The 16,915-nt window shown below is 38.1% G+C and overlaps 1 protein-coding gene across 1 annotated transcript in view; it reads left to right on the top strand.

The window, feature by feature from the left end:
* Nucleotides 1-11,706, top strand: part of NCKAP5 (NCK associated protein 5) — an 807,957-nt gene extending 796,251 nt beyond the window's left edge. Inside the window, exon 18 of the mRNA XM_023515856.1 lies at nucleotides 11,548-11,706. Coding sequence (XP_023371624.1) covers nucleotides 11,548-11,706 — 159 coding nt within the window. The remainder of the gene's footprint in view (nucleotides 1-11,547) is intronic.
* Nucleotides 11,707-16,915: the final 5,209 nt, after the last annotated feature.

Genomic DNA, 16,915 nt, shown 5'->3' with positions numbered 1-16,915 from the left:
TTTAAGAAAGATGAATAAAAACAAGTAACATAGGGAGTTTAATTCCCAAATAATGAGATTATTCCAGTTCAGGGCCACTAGTAACTGGAGTTTCTCCTGGCAGCTCAGGGCCCAAGGCAGGGACCAGCCCTGGACAGGACACCATCCCGTGACAGGGTATACTCAACACTGGACCATGTGGACACACCACTGAGCCCAACCTATGCAGCTTTGGGATATGAGAGAGCAGAGTACCTGGAGAAAACTCATGCAGATGCAAGGAGAACATGCAAACTCCCTGCAGACCAAGAATTGATTTTTTCTTCCTCATCAACATTATAGAAAACAATGTTGAACACAGAGACATTATTCAAGAACCTGCTTTTTCTGAGAACTAATAGATAATTTACTAGAAGACTCATAGATGGAGCATATACAAGAAAGATGTCAAACATGATTTCAAGTTTTCATACAGTAAAACATCAATAACATCTCAAATTATCCAATTAAGAAATATACCTTCACCACTAGCATATTGTTAGATATAATAGAGATATATAGATATATCATATATGGATATATAGATATGATATGTATGTATATCTATGTATAGATATCTATATATCTCTATTATAGAGATATGTATGTCATTTAGATATGTATGTCAGTGATATATTATTATAAATAGCTCTGACATATGATATACCCTTTGGCCATCTGGTGACCATAGCAATATTTAACAATAAGGTATGTAGCAATTTTTCTAGGAAGAGTTTGCAAACTTAATTGTCAGACCTCCTATGACAATAGCTCTGATGGCCATTCCAGAAAAAGGGTTGTAAAATTGCTGTGAAGGGTGGCCTGCATGCTGGCATCAGTGCATAGCTTCCCAAGGGGAGTACCTCAAAATACTTCAGCAATGAAGTTTGAAGGACTTTTTCTAGGATGTTTGTGAACTTAATTGTCTGACTTTGTAGCTGTATATGTTTATAGGGCATACGTGATGTTTTGGTAGAGATATACACTGTGAATTAATAAAATCAAGGTAATTGTGGTATCCATCCCCTAAGGCATTTGTTCCTAACATTCTGATTTCCACTCTTTCAGGTATTTTAAAGTAGACCCTAGCTCACTATTGATTACCGCCACTTTGTTTTGCTACCAAATATTGTTCATTCTAACTATATTTTTGTACCCATTAACCATCACTACCCTTTCCAGCCTTTTGTGACCATAATTCTACTCTCTGTCTCCATAAAATAATTGTATTTAACCTTCTGACTGCAAACAATGCTTGTAGGCATCCAAACAAGATGTTCATTTGGTGCTAAGATTGGGGCTAATGACGCTTGTAGGCACATTTGGTTTGTGAATGCTCCGCAGCCCAAGGGTTAATGTTTAGCTCCCACATATGAGGGAGAATATGCAAGATTTGTCTCTCTGTGCTTGACTTTTTTCACTTAACTTGTGATAATGTTTTCCCCTTCCATCCATGTTGTTGTAAATGGTAGGACTTCATTCTTTTTATGGCTATAAAATATTCCATTCCACAGTTTCTTTTATCCATTCATCGGCTGATGGATGCTGAGGTTGGTTCTAAATCTTGCCTATTATTATGAGTAATGCTGTAATAAACATAGGTGCACATATATCTTTTTGGTACTCTGAATTCCCTTCTTTTAGATGTAATCTCACATAGCAGTTCGGACTGCTGGGTCATATGATAGTTCTATTTTTAGTTTTTTGAGGAACTGCCATAGTGGTTGTACTAATTTACATTCCCACCAACAGTGCACAAAGCTCTCCCTTTCTCTATATCCTCATGAACATCTGTTAGTGCCTGTTTTTTTGATAGAAGCCATGTTAATGGGGGTGAGATAAAATGGCTTCTGATATCTCTTTGTAGTTTTGATTTGCATTTCTCTGATAACTAATGATATAGAATATTTTTATATACATGATGGCCATTTGTACATCTTCTTGTGGGAAATGTCAATTCAGATCCTTTGCCAATCCCTTTATAAATTGGATTATTTGATTTTTTCCTATTGAGTTGTTAGAGCTCCTTATGCATTCTGGTTACTAAACTCTCATCAGATGGGCGGTTTGCAAATATTTTCTCCCATTCTGGGGGTTGCCTCTGACCTTTGTAGATTGCTTCCTTTTCTTTTCAGAAGCTTTTTAGCTCCATGTGATCCCATGTGTCCAATTTTGTTTTGGTTGCAAGTGCTTTACAGGTATGCAAGAAGTCCTTGCCCAGACCAGTGTTCTGAAGCATTTCCGCCATGTTTTCTTTTAGTAGTTCCATGGTTTCAAGTCTTAGATTTAAGTCTTTAATCCCTTTTCGTTTGATTTTTTATTTAGTTTAATTTTTTTTTCTTTTTTTTTTTCGTAAGGGATAAAGGGCCTGGTTTCATTCTTTTACATATGGATATCCAATTCTCCCAGCACCATTTATCAAAGAAACCATCCTTTCCCCACTATACATTCTTGGCAACTTTTTCAAAGATAAATTCACTCTGTATGTGTGGATTTATTTCTGGATTCTTTATTCTGTTTCATTGGTCTGTGTGTCTTTTCTTGTGCCAGTACCATGCCGTTTTGGTTACTACAGCGTTGTAATGCAATTTGAAGTCAAGTAATGTGCTTCCTCCAGTTTTATTCTTTTTACTTGAGATGGCTTTAGTTATTCTGGATCTTTTGAAGTTTCACATAAATTTTAGAATTTTTTTTTCTACTTCTGTAAGGAATGTCATTTTGATATTATGATAGAGATTACATTGAATCTGTATATCACTTTGGGTAGTATGGACATTTTAACAACATCAATTCTTCTAGTCCATGATCAGGGAATACTTTTCAATCTTCTTGTGTGTCATATTCAGTTTCTTTCATCAGTGTTTTATAGTTCTTATTATAGAAATATTCCACTTCCTTAGTTTAGCTTATTCCTGGTATTTTATTTTACTTGTAGCTATTTTAAGTAATATTTCTTTCTTGGTTTCTTTTTCAGATTGTTTACAGTTGACATACAGAAATGCTACTAAATTTTGGCTCAGCCCCTGTAGCACAGTGGTTAGGCTGCCAGCCACATACACCAAGGCTGGCAAGTTTGAACCTGGCCCAAGCCAGCTAAGCAGCAATGACAACTGCAATAGAAAAATACCTGGGCATTGTGGTGGGTACCTGTAGTCCCAGCTACTTGGGAGGCTGAGGCAAGAGAATCACATAAGCCCAATAATTGGAGGTTGCTGTCAGCTGTGATACTTTGGTACTCTATCAAGAGTGACATAGTGAGACTCTGTCTCAAGAAAAAAAAAAAAAGAAATGCTACTAATTTTTGTACTTTTGATTTTGTAACCTGCAACTTTACTGAATTTATCAGTTCTAATAGTTTTTTGGAGGAGTCTTTGGGTTCTCTAGAGATAAGATCATATCCTCTGGAAACAAGGATAATTTGATTTCTTTCTTTCCAGTTTGGATGCACCTTATGTTTTCTCTTGTCTGATTGCTCAAGCTCGAACTTGCACTACTATGTTGAGTAAGGGTGGTGAAAGTGAGCATCCTGGTCTTGTTCCAGACTTTAGAGCAGCAGTTCTTAACCTGTGGATCGTGACCCACAGGAACTGTATTAAAGGGTTGCGGCATTAGGAAGGTTGAGAACAACTGCTTTAGAGGGAAAGTTTTCAGTTTTGCCCCATTCAGTAGCTGAGGGTCTATAATATATAGCTTTTATCATGTTGAGTTAAGTTCCTTTAATACCCAGGTTTTTGAGAGTTTTATCATGAAAGGATGTTAAATTTTATTGAATACTTCTTCAGCATCAATTGAAATGAATATATGGTTTCTTTCCTCTGTTCTATTGATAGGGAAGTGTATCTTTCAAAAAATGAACTTTTTTGATATTTTGTATTTTTTGTTTCAGTTTCATTTATTTCTTCTTTGACCTGCATTATTTCTTTTTTTTTTTTTTTTTATTTATTGTTGGGGATTCATTGAGGGTACAAGAAACCAGATTTCACTGATCGTATTTGTTAGGTAAAGTCCCTCTTACAATCGTGTCTTGTCCCCAAAAGGTATGGCACACACCAAGACCCCACCCCCCCCTCTGTTTTTACTAATTTTGCATTTGGTTTGCTCTAGCTCTTTGAGACAGTTTGTTTATTTGAAGCTTATCTACTTTTTTCTTTTTAATTTTTTTATTAATATATAATAATTATGTGTATTATGGGGTACGTATTTATGGGGATCATATGATATTTTGATACATGCATACAATGTGCAATGATCAAATCAGGATAATTAGTATATCCATCGTCTCAAACATTTATTACTCCTTTGTGTTAGGAACGTTTCAGACATTCTCTTCTAGCTGTTTTGAAATATACAATAAATGATTGTTAACTGTAGTAACCCCACTATATGATCAAACACTAGAACTTATTTCTTCTATATACCTATATGTTTACATCTCTTAACTAACCTCTCTTCTTCCTTTTCCCACCTTTCCTACCCATGAGATCAACTTTTTTAGCTCCTACATATGAGTAAAAACGTGCAATATTTGTTTTTCTGTGCCTGGCTTATTTCATTTAACATTATGACTTCTGGTTCTATCTATGTTGCTGCAAATGACAGGATTTCATTGGGTTGAACAGTATTTCATGTGTATGTACCACATTTTTCTTATTGATTTATCTGTTGATGGGCACTTAGGTTGATTCCATATCTTGACTATTATGAATAATGCTGCGGTGACATGCGGGTGAAGGTACCCCTTTAATACTCTGACTTTCTTTCCTTTGGGTTAACACCCAGAAGTGGAATTGTTAGATCATATGGTATTTTCTATTTTTAGTTTTTTTGAGAAAACTCCATATTATTTTTCATAATAGTTGGCTGATTTACATTACTGCCAACAATATCTACAAATTCCCTTTTCTCCGTATCCGTGCTAGTTTGCTCTTTAATCTCTTTGATAATAATCATTTTAAGAGATATGAGGTTGTATCTCATTATGGTATTAATTTGAATTTTTCTGATTATTAGTGATGATGAGCATTTTTTCATTTATCTGTTGGCCATTTGTCTGTCTTCTGTTGAATATGTCTATTCAGGTCCTTTGCCCACTTTTTAGTAGGATTAATTTTTTGCTGTTGAGTTGTTTGAGTTCCTTGTATATTCTGGCTATTTTATACTTTTTTGATATAGGTACTTATAGCTATAAACTTTCCTCTTAGTATTGCTCTTGCTGTATCCCAGAGGTGCTTTTTGTTGGTTTGTTTTTTGAGACAGAGTCTCATTATGTCACTGTCAGTAGACATAATGAGTTGTCACAACTCACAGCAACCTCAAACTCTTGGGCTTAAGCAATTCTCTCAGCCTCCCAAGTAACTGGGACTATAGGCACCCACCACAACACCCAGCTATTTTTTGCTGGCAGTGGTGGTGGTGGTGGTGGTGATGGTGGTGGTTGTCATTGTTGTTTAGCAGACCTGGGCCAGGTTCGAACCCACTAGGCCCGGTGCACGTAACTGGTGCCCTAACCCTTGAGCTACGGGTGCCAAGCCTATCCTAGAGGTTTTGTTTTCATTTTCATTTGTTTGGAGAAATTTTTTAATTTCCTTATTTATCTCTTAATTGACCCACGGGTGATTCAGAAGCATTTTGTTTAATTTCCATGTGTTTGTATAGTTTCCAGTGTTCCTCTTGTTATTGACTTCTAGTTTTATTGCATTGTAATGTTTCCCTTTTCATCTCTGATTTTATTCATTTGGGTTTTCTCTCTCTTTTTTTTCTTAGTCTGGCTAATGATGTGCCAATTTCTTAGTCTGGCTAATAATGTGGTCAAAGAAAAACCCCTTGATATGATTTCAATTTTTTTTTTAATTTTTAAGACTTGTTTTTTGGCATAACATATGCTATATTCTTGAGAATGGTCCAGGAGCTCAGGAGAAGATATATCCTGGCACTGTTGGATGAAATGTTCTATAAATACCCATTAGGTACATTGGTCTGCAGAGCAGATTGTGTCCTATGTTACTTTGTTGATTTTCTGTCTAGATGATCTGTTCAGTGCTGATAGTGGAATGTTGTGGTCTCCAACAATTATTTTGTTTGGGTCTGTCCTTCTCTTTAGCTCTGTTAACATTTGGCTTTATATATCTGAGTGCTCCAGTATTGTGTGCATGTATGTTTAGAATTATTATATCCTCTTACTGAATTGATTCCTTTATCATTACATGATTACCGTCTTTGGCTCTTTTTTATAGTTTTTGTCTTAAAATCTGTTTTATCTGATAGAAGCATAGCTACTCCTGCTCTTTTTTGGTCTCCATTTGCATGGGTAGCTTTTTCCATCCCTTCATTTTTAGTCTTTGTGTATGTTTTATAGGAGAAGTGAGTTTCCTACAGACAACATATAGTTACTCTTATTTTTTAATTAATTCAGCTACTCAATATCTTTTGGTTGGAGCATTTAATCCACTCATGTCAATGTTATTCTTGATAGGTAAGGACTTACTATTACCATATTGGTATTTAATTTCTGGTTGTTTTGTAGTCTTTTCTTCCTTCCTTCGCTGAAGCTGACTTTTGTAGTATGTTTTAATTTCTTGCTTTTTATTTTTTGTGTATCAGTTGCAGGTTTTTTGATTTGACGTTACCATGAGGCTTACCAAAAAATATTATATAACCAAGTATTTTAAACATGTGACAACACTGCTGACAAACAAGTAAAACAAAAAGAAATGAAACAGAAATTCTACCTTTGACTTCATCCTCTTACCCCTGCTTTTTAACTTTTTGTTGTTTCCATCTGTATCTTTTTATACTTTCTCAAAAAGTTATATTTTTGACAGGTTTGTCTTTAATCTTTCTACTCAAAATATAAGTTACTTAAATACTGCAATAGCAATAAAGTATTCTGTATTTGTGTACTTACTGTTGCCAGTGAATTGCATACCTCTGGATAAGTTCTTATTGTTCATTAATGTCCTTTTCTTTCATATTGAAGAACCCTTTTAACATTTCTTGTAGGGCATGTCTGGTGTTGATTAAATCCTTCAGCTTTGTTGGCGAAAATCTTTATTTCTCCTTCATGTTTACAGGATATTTTTGCAGAATATGGTATCCTAGGGTTAACATTTTATTCCTTCAGCACTTTGAATATGTCATGGCACTCTCTCCTAGTGTGTAAAGTTTCCACTGAGAAGTCAACTGCCAGATGTACTAAAGCTCTTTTATATGTTATTTTTTTTTTCTTGCTCTACTAAGAACCCTTTTTTTGTCCATGACCTTTGGAAGCTTGATCGTTAAATGCCTTGAGGTAGTCTTGTTTGGGTTAAATCTGCGTGGGGTTCTGTGCCCTTTTTGTACTTGAATATTGATATCTTTCTCTAGGCTTAAAAAGTTTTCTGTATTTATTCAAATAAACTACTTTAGTCTCTCACTCTCTACCTACTCTTAGAGGCCAATAACTCTTAGATTTGTCCTTTTGAGGCTATTTTCTAGATCTTGTAAGTATGCTTCATTCTTTCTATTTTTTTCTTTTCCTTGTCTTCTGTGTATTTCAAATACTCTATCTTCAAGCTCACTAATTCTTTCTTCTGCTTGATCAATTCTGCTGTTGAGAGACTCTGATGCATTTTTCAGTTTTTCAATTGAATTTTTCAGTTCTAGAATGTCTGCTTGATGCTTTTTTATTTCAATCTCATTTCTCTAAAATGCTTCTGAATTCCTTCCCTGTGTTTTCATGAAGTTGATTGAGGTTCTTGAGGACAGATACTAGACTGGTCACTGGTAACCTATCTAGTTCATTTGGTGACATCATTTTTTCCTGGGTGTTCTTGTTGATTATGGATGTTCATCAATGTCTGAATATTAAAGAGGTATTTATTTTTTAATCTTTGCACTCTGGGCTTGTTTAAATTCATCCTTCTTGAGAAGGCTTTACACATATTCACAGAGTTTATAGGTCACAGGAGCCAATGTGAAAGAGCACCCAGTGACCAAAGTTAGAATCATTTGAGCAACAAAATAAAACAATGATAGTTTTGAGTAATAACCCAACGAACAAGGTAAACACTTGTAAGTCCATACTGATATAAATACTTAACTGAATAAATAAATAAATGAAGAAGAAAGGGAAGCTCTTCCTTACAGAGAATTTAAATTAATGCACATAGAGGAATGAGAGAGAGATGGAAAATCACCACTAGAACATCACAGAAAAAACGCTACACACACGAGATCCACTGATCTAAATCTTTAGTAACTACAGTCATATTAGTACTAGCATTCCCCCATGCCCAATAATGTTGTGTGACTCTTGACTCCTTGTTGTATCACCTTGGTGGACATGGATAAGATATAGGAGAATTCTAGCTAGCTGGAAATTTGGTTTCTGGAAAGAGGATTTTCCTATGGCCAAGCTGGTCTACATACTTCCTCTGTGGGCACAGACAAAATTTTGCCCCATGTTGTGTTCCCCTCCGACAGAGAGGCCCTGCATTCCAGTGAAAAGTCCTACAATCACTTCAGTCCTCACCCACCAGTCACACAGATTCTCTCCTCATTAGGGTGCTGCAGGAAGATGGGGCATGGGTAGTGTAGGCAATATAGGCAATGCAAGATTATCTTTTCTAACCTCTTCAGTTTTTCTTTTGTTGATATAATGGTAAAACAAAGTAATGCAATTGCTCACCAAGTTTCTGGTTCTTTTAAAGTTGTTTTTCTGCTTGGATGTTGTTGAATTTGATGTTTGTGCAGAGAGAAAATATCTGGAGATTTCTATTTGTCCATCTTGCTCCACTCCCTTCTCAGGTCAGATCTTTGAGGCAGTGGTCTATTATGAGGTGAGCTAACTCTCTCACTGGCTAACAAAAGGTGGCATAAGGCCTGGAATAAGTTTATAGGGTAGTCAGGCCACAAAAGCTGCAGTTCCTGTGGTTATGTTGGCTTGGAGCCAGGGGACCTGGGGTGCATATGACCCATAGAGATACCAGTGGCTACAGCCAAGCCAGGGCCTATGTCATGCCTCCCCCAACTACAGAGAGCATAGCTCAGAGAGAATCTTCTTTCACCTGGGGAAAGGAAAGGGAAGAGTTCAGAATACTTTGGTTTGCAACTTGTGTACCAGCTCAGCCACAATCAAATAAAGCACCAAGTAGTCTCCTAAAGACCCGGATTCCAAGGCCTTAGTTTCTAGATTGCTTTTCTGGACATACCATGAACCAGAACTAAACAGTGCCCTGAAGGAAAGGACCCATTCCTAACAGGATTTACCTTTGACTAAAGAGTGCTTGGGCTTTGAATAAACATCAGAGGTAGCCATGCAATAGTTACTATGGGCTTTGGGTGAGACTGGGCTGGCTTCAGGTGTGACTTGGCACAGTCCTAACTGTGGTAGCCATGAGAGAGGACCCACATCACTCCTCCCCCAACTCCAATAGCCTACCACAGAAACTGAGAGACTTTGCTTGGTAATCTAGAGAATTCTAAACTAACAGGAGTGTTCAACCTGCAGCCTGTGGGCTGAATGCTGATTTTGTGAGGACTCTGTTTGCTTTTCTGTAGCATCGATATTATGAAAAGTATGTATAAACTTTTTTTTTTCTGATCATCCTTCATTAATGTTTATGTATTTAACATGTGGCCCAAGACAACTCTTATTCTTCCAATGTACAGCAGAAAAGGAAAAAAAGGATTGGACATACCTAATTTAAAGTGAATGGGTCATATAGCATGGGCCCATGCCTTTCCCATTATTTCCCTGGGTGCTCTAGAAGCAACCGTGACTGGTGCCCAGCCCCTGGAAAGCCACAGATAATGCAGACACGTAGGATGATCTGTACCTTGGACAAGCTTCCATTCTGGGTGGGAAAGTCAACTGTGCAGGCTTTGAGAAGTAATGTTGGGGATCTGTTTGGAAAGAGGCTTTCACAATGAAGTCATGTGCTCCTCCATACAGGAGCCAAACCCTAGGGTTTTCCTGTCTACAGCTCCTCCCAAGGTGATTGTAGCCCTCCTCTAAACATACCCCACCCCTAGGGGCTAAGAACACAGCCCTCACCTCCCATTTGTCCTTGCCTTGCTTTTATACATTCTGAGACCTGCTTCATCCCCCTAAAATGGAATTTGGGGGATTATCTTTAATACTCTATCAGTGCCTCTGGTGAATATTAATTTTTGATCTAACTAATTCACATACCAATTAATGTGGTTATTACCTGAAAATATGCATAAAATCTTTTAATTTTTTTTTTTTGTTTTTTTATCTTCAGTGGAATAACAAGTTATTTTATTATTCAAATGGGGTTCACTTCCTGCTGTTTTCAATACGATTTTTAATAAATATGTAAATTCTAAAGTTAATTTACAGCATTCATTGGGAAGCATGATTTTTAAAATGACAAAAATTTGATGGATTATAAAATTATCCCCCTTAAAATCATCCGTCATAGTGAACAGAATGTACCAACCTCTTATAATTTTATAGCTTTTCTTCATCTTATCTTCTGTTAGAGACTCACTTAAAATTGATTATAAAATAGTATATTTCTTAGGCCATTATTCATGCACAGATTAATTAGATTTTCAGTTAATATCCCATCATTGTATGGGATGGTAGCCAATGGTGTTTTGTAGTGGTTCAGAGTTGCAGGAGTGAAACCCTGATTGCTATTCCCAAGTGACTGAAGCTACCAGCACTAATCACTAATCACATTCAGACCACATAAAGTATAACATCCTTCACTCCATTTCTTTCCTAGTTGGCTCACAGCAAGAGCTCTTTATTGGCCCTGACCAAGGGACCAAAATGCACTTAAACATTTTTGTGAAGGGTGATTCTTACTTCTTTTTCCTTGCTTAAAATGAAATTTCTATGGCCCTCCCCAGAAAGCATAGAGAGAAGGGTGTGTGTGTGCCTGTGTGTAGATGTCCATGCTTAGCAGGCTTGCACTTAAACATCTTTCTCCTAATCTTTTTACAGCGGGGAGCAGCCTTCAGATTAATTTCATGATTTAAAAATAATACTTTGGGCCAGGTGCAGTGGCTCACATCTGTAATCCTAGCTCTCTGGGAGGCTGAGATGTATATATTACTTTAGATCAGGAGTTCAAGACCAGCCTGAGCAGGAGCAAGACCCCATCTTACTAAAAATAGAAGAACTAGCCAGGCATGGTGAGCACCTGTAGTCCCAGCTACTTGGGAGGCTGAGGATGACTTGAGCCCAAGAGTTTGAGATTGCTGTGAGCTGTAATGATGTCATAGCACCCTACCCGTGGTTACAGAATTAGAATCTATCTCAAAAATAAATAAAAGAGAAGTAAAATAAAATAATTCTTGGTAGCACCCAACAGGAATGCTTAAGGGAGATTTTGCTAGTAACATCTTAAACAGTGATTTAAGGAAAAGCATTTTTCCCACTTACTTAAGAGAACTGTAGATATGCATGGCACAGAAATCATATGCACTGAACCCAGCCCACTCACATTTAACTAACTGAGACTCCAGGTTTTCACAGAGCTGAAGAAAAGATAATTATCCCCCCCGTCACTTCTGCAGCTGGTGCCAGTTCTGATGTATGAAAATTTGCTACCTATTACATTGGTCTGCTTCTGCCACACTGCCTTTCTCTGGGCACCTAAGAACACAGCTAGGCCAGACATCTCCAGGGGTGATTTCAAGGCTTCACTTGGTCCTTCCTGGGACAGACCCCACTAAAGTTACTACCGGACCTGCGAATCGTCTTATATTCCTTAAGAACCTGGGGTATTCTTTGAACTCATCCCAGTATTTATTCATTCTAATCTAGTATTCATTCAGTTTGTTCATAGTAAGGCTTTTTTTCTTCACATAAAACTATTGACTATTTGGAGGCAGCACCTGTGGCTCAGTGGCCAAGGCACTGGCCCCATATACTGGGTTCGAACCTGGCCCCAGCCAACTGCAACAAAAAAATAACCAGGCATCCTGGCAGGCACCTGTACTCCCAGTTACTCAGGAGGCTGAGGCAATCACCTAAACCCAAGAATTGGAGGTTGTTTCTGTGAACTGTGACGTCACAGCACTCTACTGAGGGGGATAAAGTGAGACTCTGTCTCAAAAAAAAAAAAAACACTATTGACTATTTGGACGTTTAAAATACCTCACTGACATAGTCTTCCCATTGCTAAATGGCATAATCCACACAGATTTTGTGTGTTTTAATCTCTAACATACTCTTTAGGGCTGCTGATTATTTCAGAGGGGGTGGTTTACGACAACAGAAATGCTTCTTGAAAGTAGTATATTAATCAGATTTTTTTGGAAAGCAAAGTCTATTTTCCTGTTTATTTACTCGGGAAGTTATTATCTTCACTTTCTAAATAAAGGAGACCTAAATGTCTTCTGGGTGATTAGACATTAACTACCCATCAGGAAATAAATGAGCATTTTCCACCAGGGTACAGCATCTTGTCTTTGGAACTCAATCACTTTCAAAGACACTAAAGGGTATTCAAGAGGTGAAAGATAAAGTTATAGTAAAAAAGATAACCAGTAATAAGAAATATAATTAGCATCCTCCCTTTATTCCACTATCATTAATGGACTGTCTATGTGCCAGGCAAATTCTGGGCATAAGATGCAAAGATAAATAGGTTCACAGTCCCTTCATGGGAGACCGAGACCTGACAACAAAAATATGCACAATAAATGCCAACTAGTACCGTGAGAATGGCCAGCACAGGGAGGAAAGGGGTTTGGGGGGGCAGTGCTCAAGGCTCCTGGTCAGAAAGGGTTCAGAGAAGATTTCCCTCCACCTGATTCTCAAGAGATGAGTGGGTTTTGGCCATCCTGGAAGATGGGGAGAACGTGTTAGAGAAAGGAAGATGTGTGAATCAGAACACAGATGCTAACTGCCTTTCTGGGCTCAAAATTCAGCATTTTGCCATCCTCAGCTGGCTGGCTAAGTAAATATGTTTGATAAGTATCTGCATGCTACTGACTTTTTTCCCCCAAAGTGTTGCTGAGCAGCTTTAATTTTATCTGCAGTTCTCTGGATAATTTGTATCCTAATTTCCTTTTGAGATTACTGTTTGACCCTCACCCCTACACTGCCCTTGAGTACTGCCTGGTTGAGCCCATTGATTCCTGAGCTTGCCTGGGAATAGATCCATTGCATCACTGAGAAAGATCTTGCATATACTCCTGAAATTAAAGTCTATATCTTAAACTGTACACAGATTGGACAAGACTTTGGTATAAGACCCAGCCATGGAAAGATGGACAGATAACTCTTGCCCTAGAAATCAGCCCCATTTTTCTGTGCAAAGTACTTGAATCTTGGGAATATTGCTGTTGCAGCTGTCTACCTATTTTGCAAAGCCTTTCTTTTACGGGGAGAACAATAGAAGAAAGGCACTTTAGCCCCCTGAGTATTTGCTACCTGGTGGGAAAATAAAAGTGTGTGTGGAAGAGGGAATTCTTTACCATTATTCATAGTTCCTGGGCCTAGTAAATAAAAATTGTGTTTGTTCTAGACTATTGAGAGACAGCATTAGCCAGAGCTTCCTTTGCTGTAGTTAATTTGTTCATGAGTGGAGAGATTTAGAGTGTGCTGTGCTTGCCACCAAAGAAATGTGTGTTTTCAGCATTACTGAGTGAAAGACTTAGGTGTCTCCTCCCAGGCCCCTCTAGGCACCACCCTGAGAGTCCTGTTGAATGGGGCCACCGGTCACACATAGGCACAGGAGCTGTCCTGTTCCTCTTGGACCAAGCTCTTGCCCATACTGGGATGAACATACTGGCACTATCATAACCATTTTCTCTCTGTACAAATTTTTCCCTTGAGGCAGAAGAAAGAGACCTTCTCATTATTTATCTTGAGCGTTTTTGATAGGCCTCCTTTGAGAAGGTCATTGTCTGCTACACCAGAATAATCATGGGATTTCTGAACAAGCTGGTAAAAAAAAAATGATTCATTATTTCAAAAATTATTTTGCCTTCTGTCCCCAAAATGGATGAAGGCATATAACAATATGTAAGGGAGAGCAAGGCTTAACTTATTATATGAAAGGTTACACTTTAAAGGAGAAGAAGTTCAAACATTACATTTTTAGCTCTGCTGTAATATAGCAAGGGTCAAGGCTGTCCTTCTGTGAGCCCCGTGGTCTTCTGGATGTTATTGTGCTACTCCTGTTGTAAGAGGAGGCCTGCCTGCCCTCCTTCCCTTCTCATCTACTTGGGCTAATGAGATTGCAGGAATTTTTTCAGGTTCTATTCAGCAGCACCCTCTTACTCTGGGACCTTTGGAATGTCAGAACAAATGGCTTATTTGTCCATCTGTAGGCTCAACGCAAGCCCACAGTGCTGCTTGTCATGGCCCACAAAATAGTGCATCTTCACAGCATGTCCCAGTTTGCTGATTTGGGGGCTAAGGGGTGCTGCTTAACTGCTATGGCTAGTATCATGACAGAGACCAAAAGGTAGTTTATAATATAACTAGTACATCCATGTCTGATACCAAGACACCTATTATGTTGGGTTATTTTTGCAATAAAATTTATTTGGCCCAAATGCAACCCAGATACTCAGAATGAGGCAGCTTGACTGATAGAGATACTGAATTTTGAAATGAAAACTAGAGAGGCTAGGCGATCAATATGACCTTGACTACTCACAAGCCAAATAACTTATGGAAATAATGTAAAGACCCTGTGAACTCTTTTGCCTGACAGAAGAGCTTTAAATAATATTTTAAGAAAATCAAAAGCAAACATCCCCTGGACCTTCTTTAAAGATTGGATCTAAAATGAAAGACCCTGAGTTACACAATTAACTATTGATTTTGTTGATCCATATTTAATTCTCATAGCAATGGAGTTGTGTTTACACAGCCGTGCGGGGCAGACATACTTCACTCGGAGCAAGGCGCCTTTCACTTTTACATTAACTTAAAAATTAAATTGTTCTGTGCATGTGAGACAAAAAATAAAGTTTATTTTTATTGTAGCGGATGGCTGACTTAAACCTCATGGAGTGGTGTTAAGTCAGTTGAGGCGGTTTATGAAGAGAATTCCTTTTATATGTAGTAGTCACATCGCTGAACGAAAACATTTCAAGGGGCAGAGAAAAGCTAAAAAACATTTGCAGGCTACCTGGTACTAAAAGTTTACACTAAAACATTGTCATTTAATCTCCCTCCAGTTTAATTTTTTGATTTGATATATCCTGTAGTATTTGGAGTTCTGTCATTCAAATAGTCACTCTTGGCTTTAAGAAATGTCATCAGCATGGTGTTTACATTCTCACCTGGAATCACAAGACATGTCACCAAGTTTCCCCCTGCCTGAAAGACATAGGAATCTGAATGTGAGCAAATTGTCAGGGCCTGGCTCAGGCCAAGTGAAGGGAGAATTTAAGAAAATGGGGTAGCCAGTGTCTATACCTTCGATCATGGGCCCGCTCTTTTCAGTAACATTTCTCTCCCTGAGGAACTTAGTGTATTGGCTGTTGGTCCTGGATTTCCAGAAAGCAGTGGCAGCTGCTGCATCACCCAACTGCTGGCCCAGCATGCCTGGAGGTGCAGGAGAAGGCCTCAGATGGCTCAGAGCAAGGCACCCCAAACAGGGTGGTCATGGGATGCTAGTCCACGCATCTCTGCCTTTAAAGAAGAAGAAGTTGTTGTTGCCAAAGTAAGCAGTGGTCAAACATGCACTAATCCAAGAGGTGTCCTCGTTCTTGACACTAACCTAGAAATGGAGAGACCTGCTGCTGCTGTATGTTTGAGGCTGGGACAAGTCAGATGATAGTCTGAAAAGATCTTATTATATGAGTCTCTTCATTACAGAAAAACAGACATTAAAGAATATATGATCAAGTCTGTGAACTCTAGAAGGAAATGATGTTGTAAAAACAGATCAAGTAGTGACAACATTTGTTAAGCGTCTAAGGTTTGCACGATGCAGTGTCAGGATCTGAAAAGAGCAAACTCTGTATCTCTATGGTCTCAAGAAGCTTGCAGTTTAGTTGAGAAGAGGAACATTCATATGAAAAATTCTTATACAAAAGAATAGATATATATTGAGGTCAAATGGATGGTTTAGATCAGGAATTCATAGAAAGAAAGATCCCTATGTGTGAACTTTCATAGAAACAGAACAAGCAACTCTTGATAGCTAAAAAGGATCAAGTAATACAATTTGCCTACTATTGACAACAATATGTAATTAGAGAAAAGAGAAGACATTCCATTTTAAACATGTTGAATTTAGGAAGTAACTAGATCTAGAAAGGTTAAGAAAGGTGAGGGGAAATAGTAACTAGTTAACCTATGAAAAACATCTCCCTGAATGGTGTGACAGCCTGAAAATGGGAGAAGATTAAAAGAAGCTTTAGGAAGTTCAGGGAGTTATTTTGAGAATAGGATTGGGAGTCGGCACATCTATAACTTTGAGTTTGATGGGATATTTGTGTTCTAGGTGCCACTATCAGACCAAAGAGCTGGGTAGGTAGACTGTTCATCTAATGCAATGAGGCAGTTTTCAGTGATTCACCTTCCAATATATCTGGAGTGTTGTTCTATATTGACTTGATAGTAAAGTATATTTAACATGCACATTCCACGTGAGCAGTGGCTTCGTCTCCTACAACACTATCTCCAAGGCCTAGAATACTGCCCAGTACATAGTAGGTATATGCACTGGGCAAGGAAGATCTGATGAATGAATAGATGAATAAACAGATGCTAGGCCAGGAGCAGCAAACTCCCTGTTTAAGTATTTGTTAAAATCTGGGTACAGAGTCACTGTCATACTGTGGTCGAGCAAGGAATGTATTCCAGAATGGAAGCAGATGCCCATTATCATGTTCCCAACTAGCATCCTAGGACCCCCAGTGCTTATTGGATAATGACAATTAAGAGCATTTCATAATTGCTGCCATAAACTAC

Source organism: Otolemur garnettii, unplaced genomic scaffold (assembly GCF_000181295.1).
Source record: "Otolemur garnettii isolate 467f Iridium unplaced genomic scaffold, OtoGar3 scaffold00080, whole genome shotgun sequence".
NCBI lineage: Eukaryota > Metazoa > Chordata > Mammalia > Primates > Galagidae > Otolemur > Otolemur garnettii.
The sequence above is the reverse complement of the archived record's forward strand: the minus strand, read 5'-3'. Positions and strand labels throughout refer to the sequence as shown.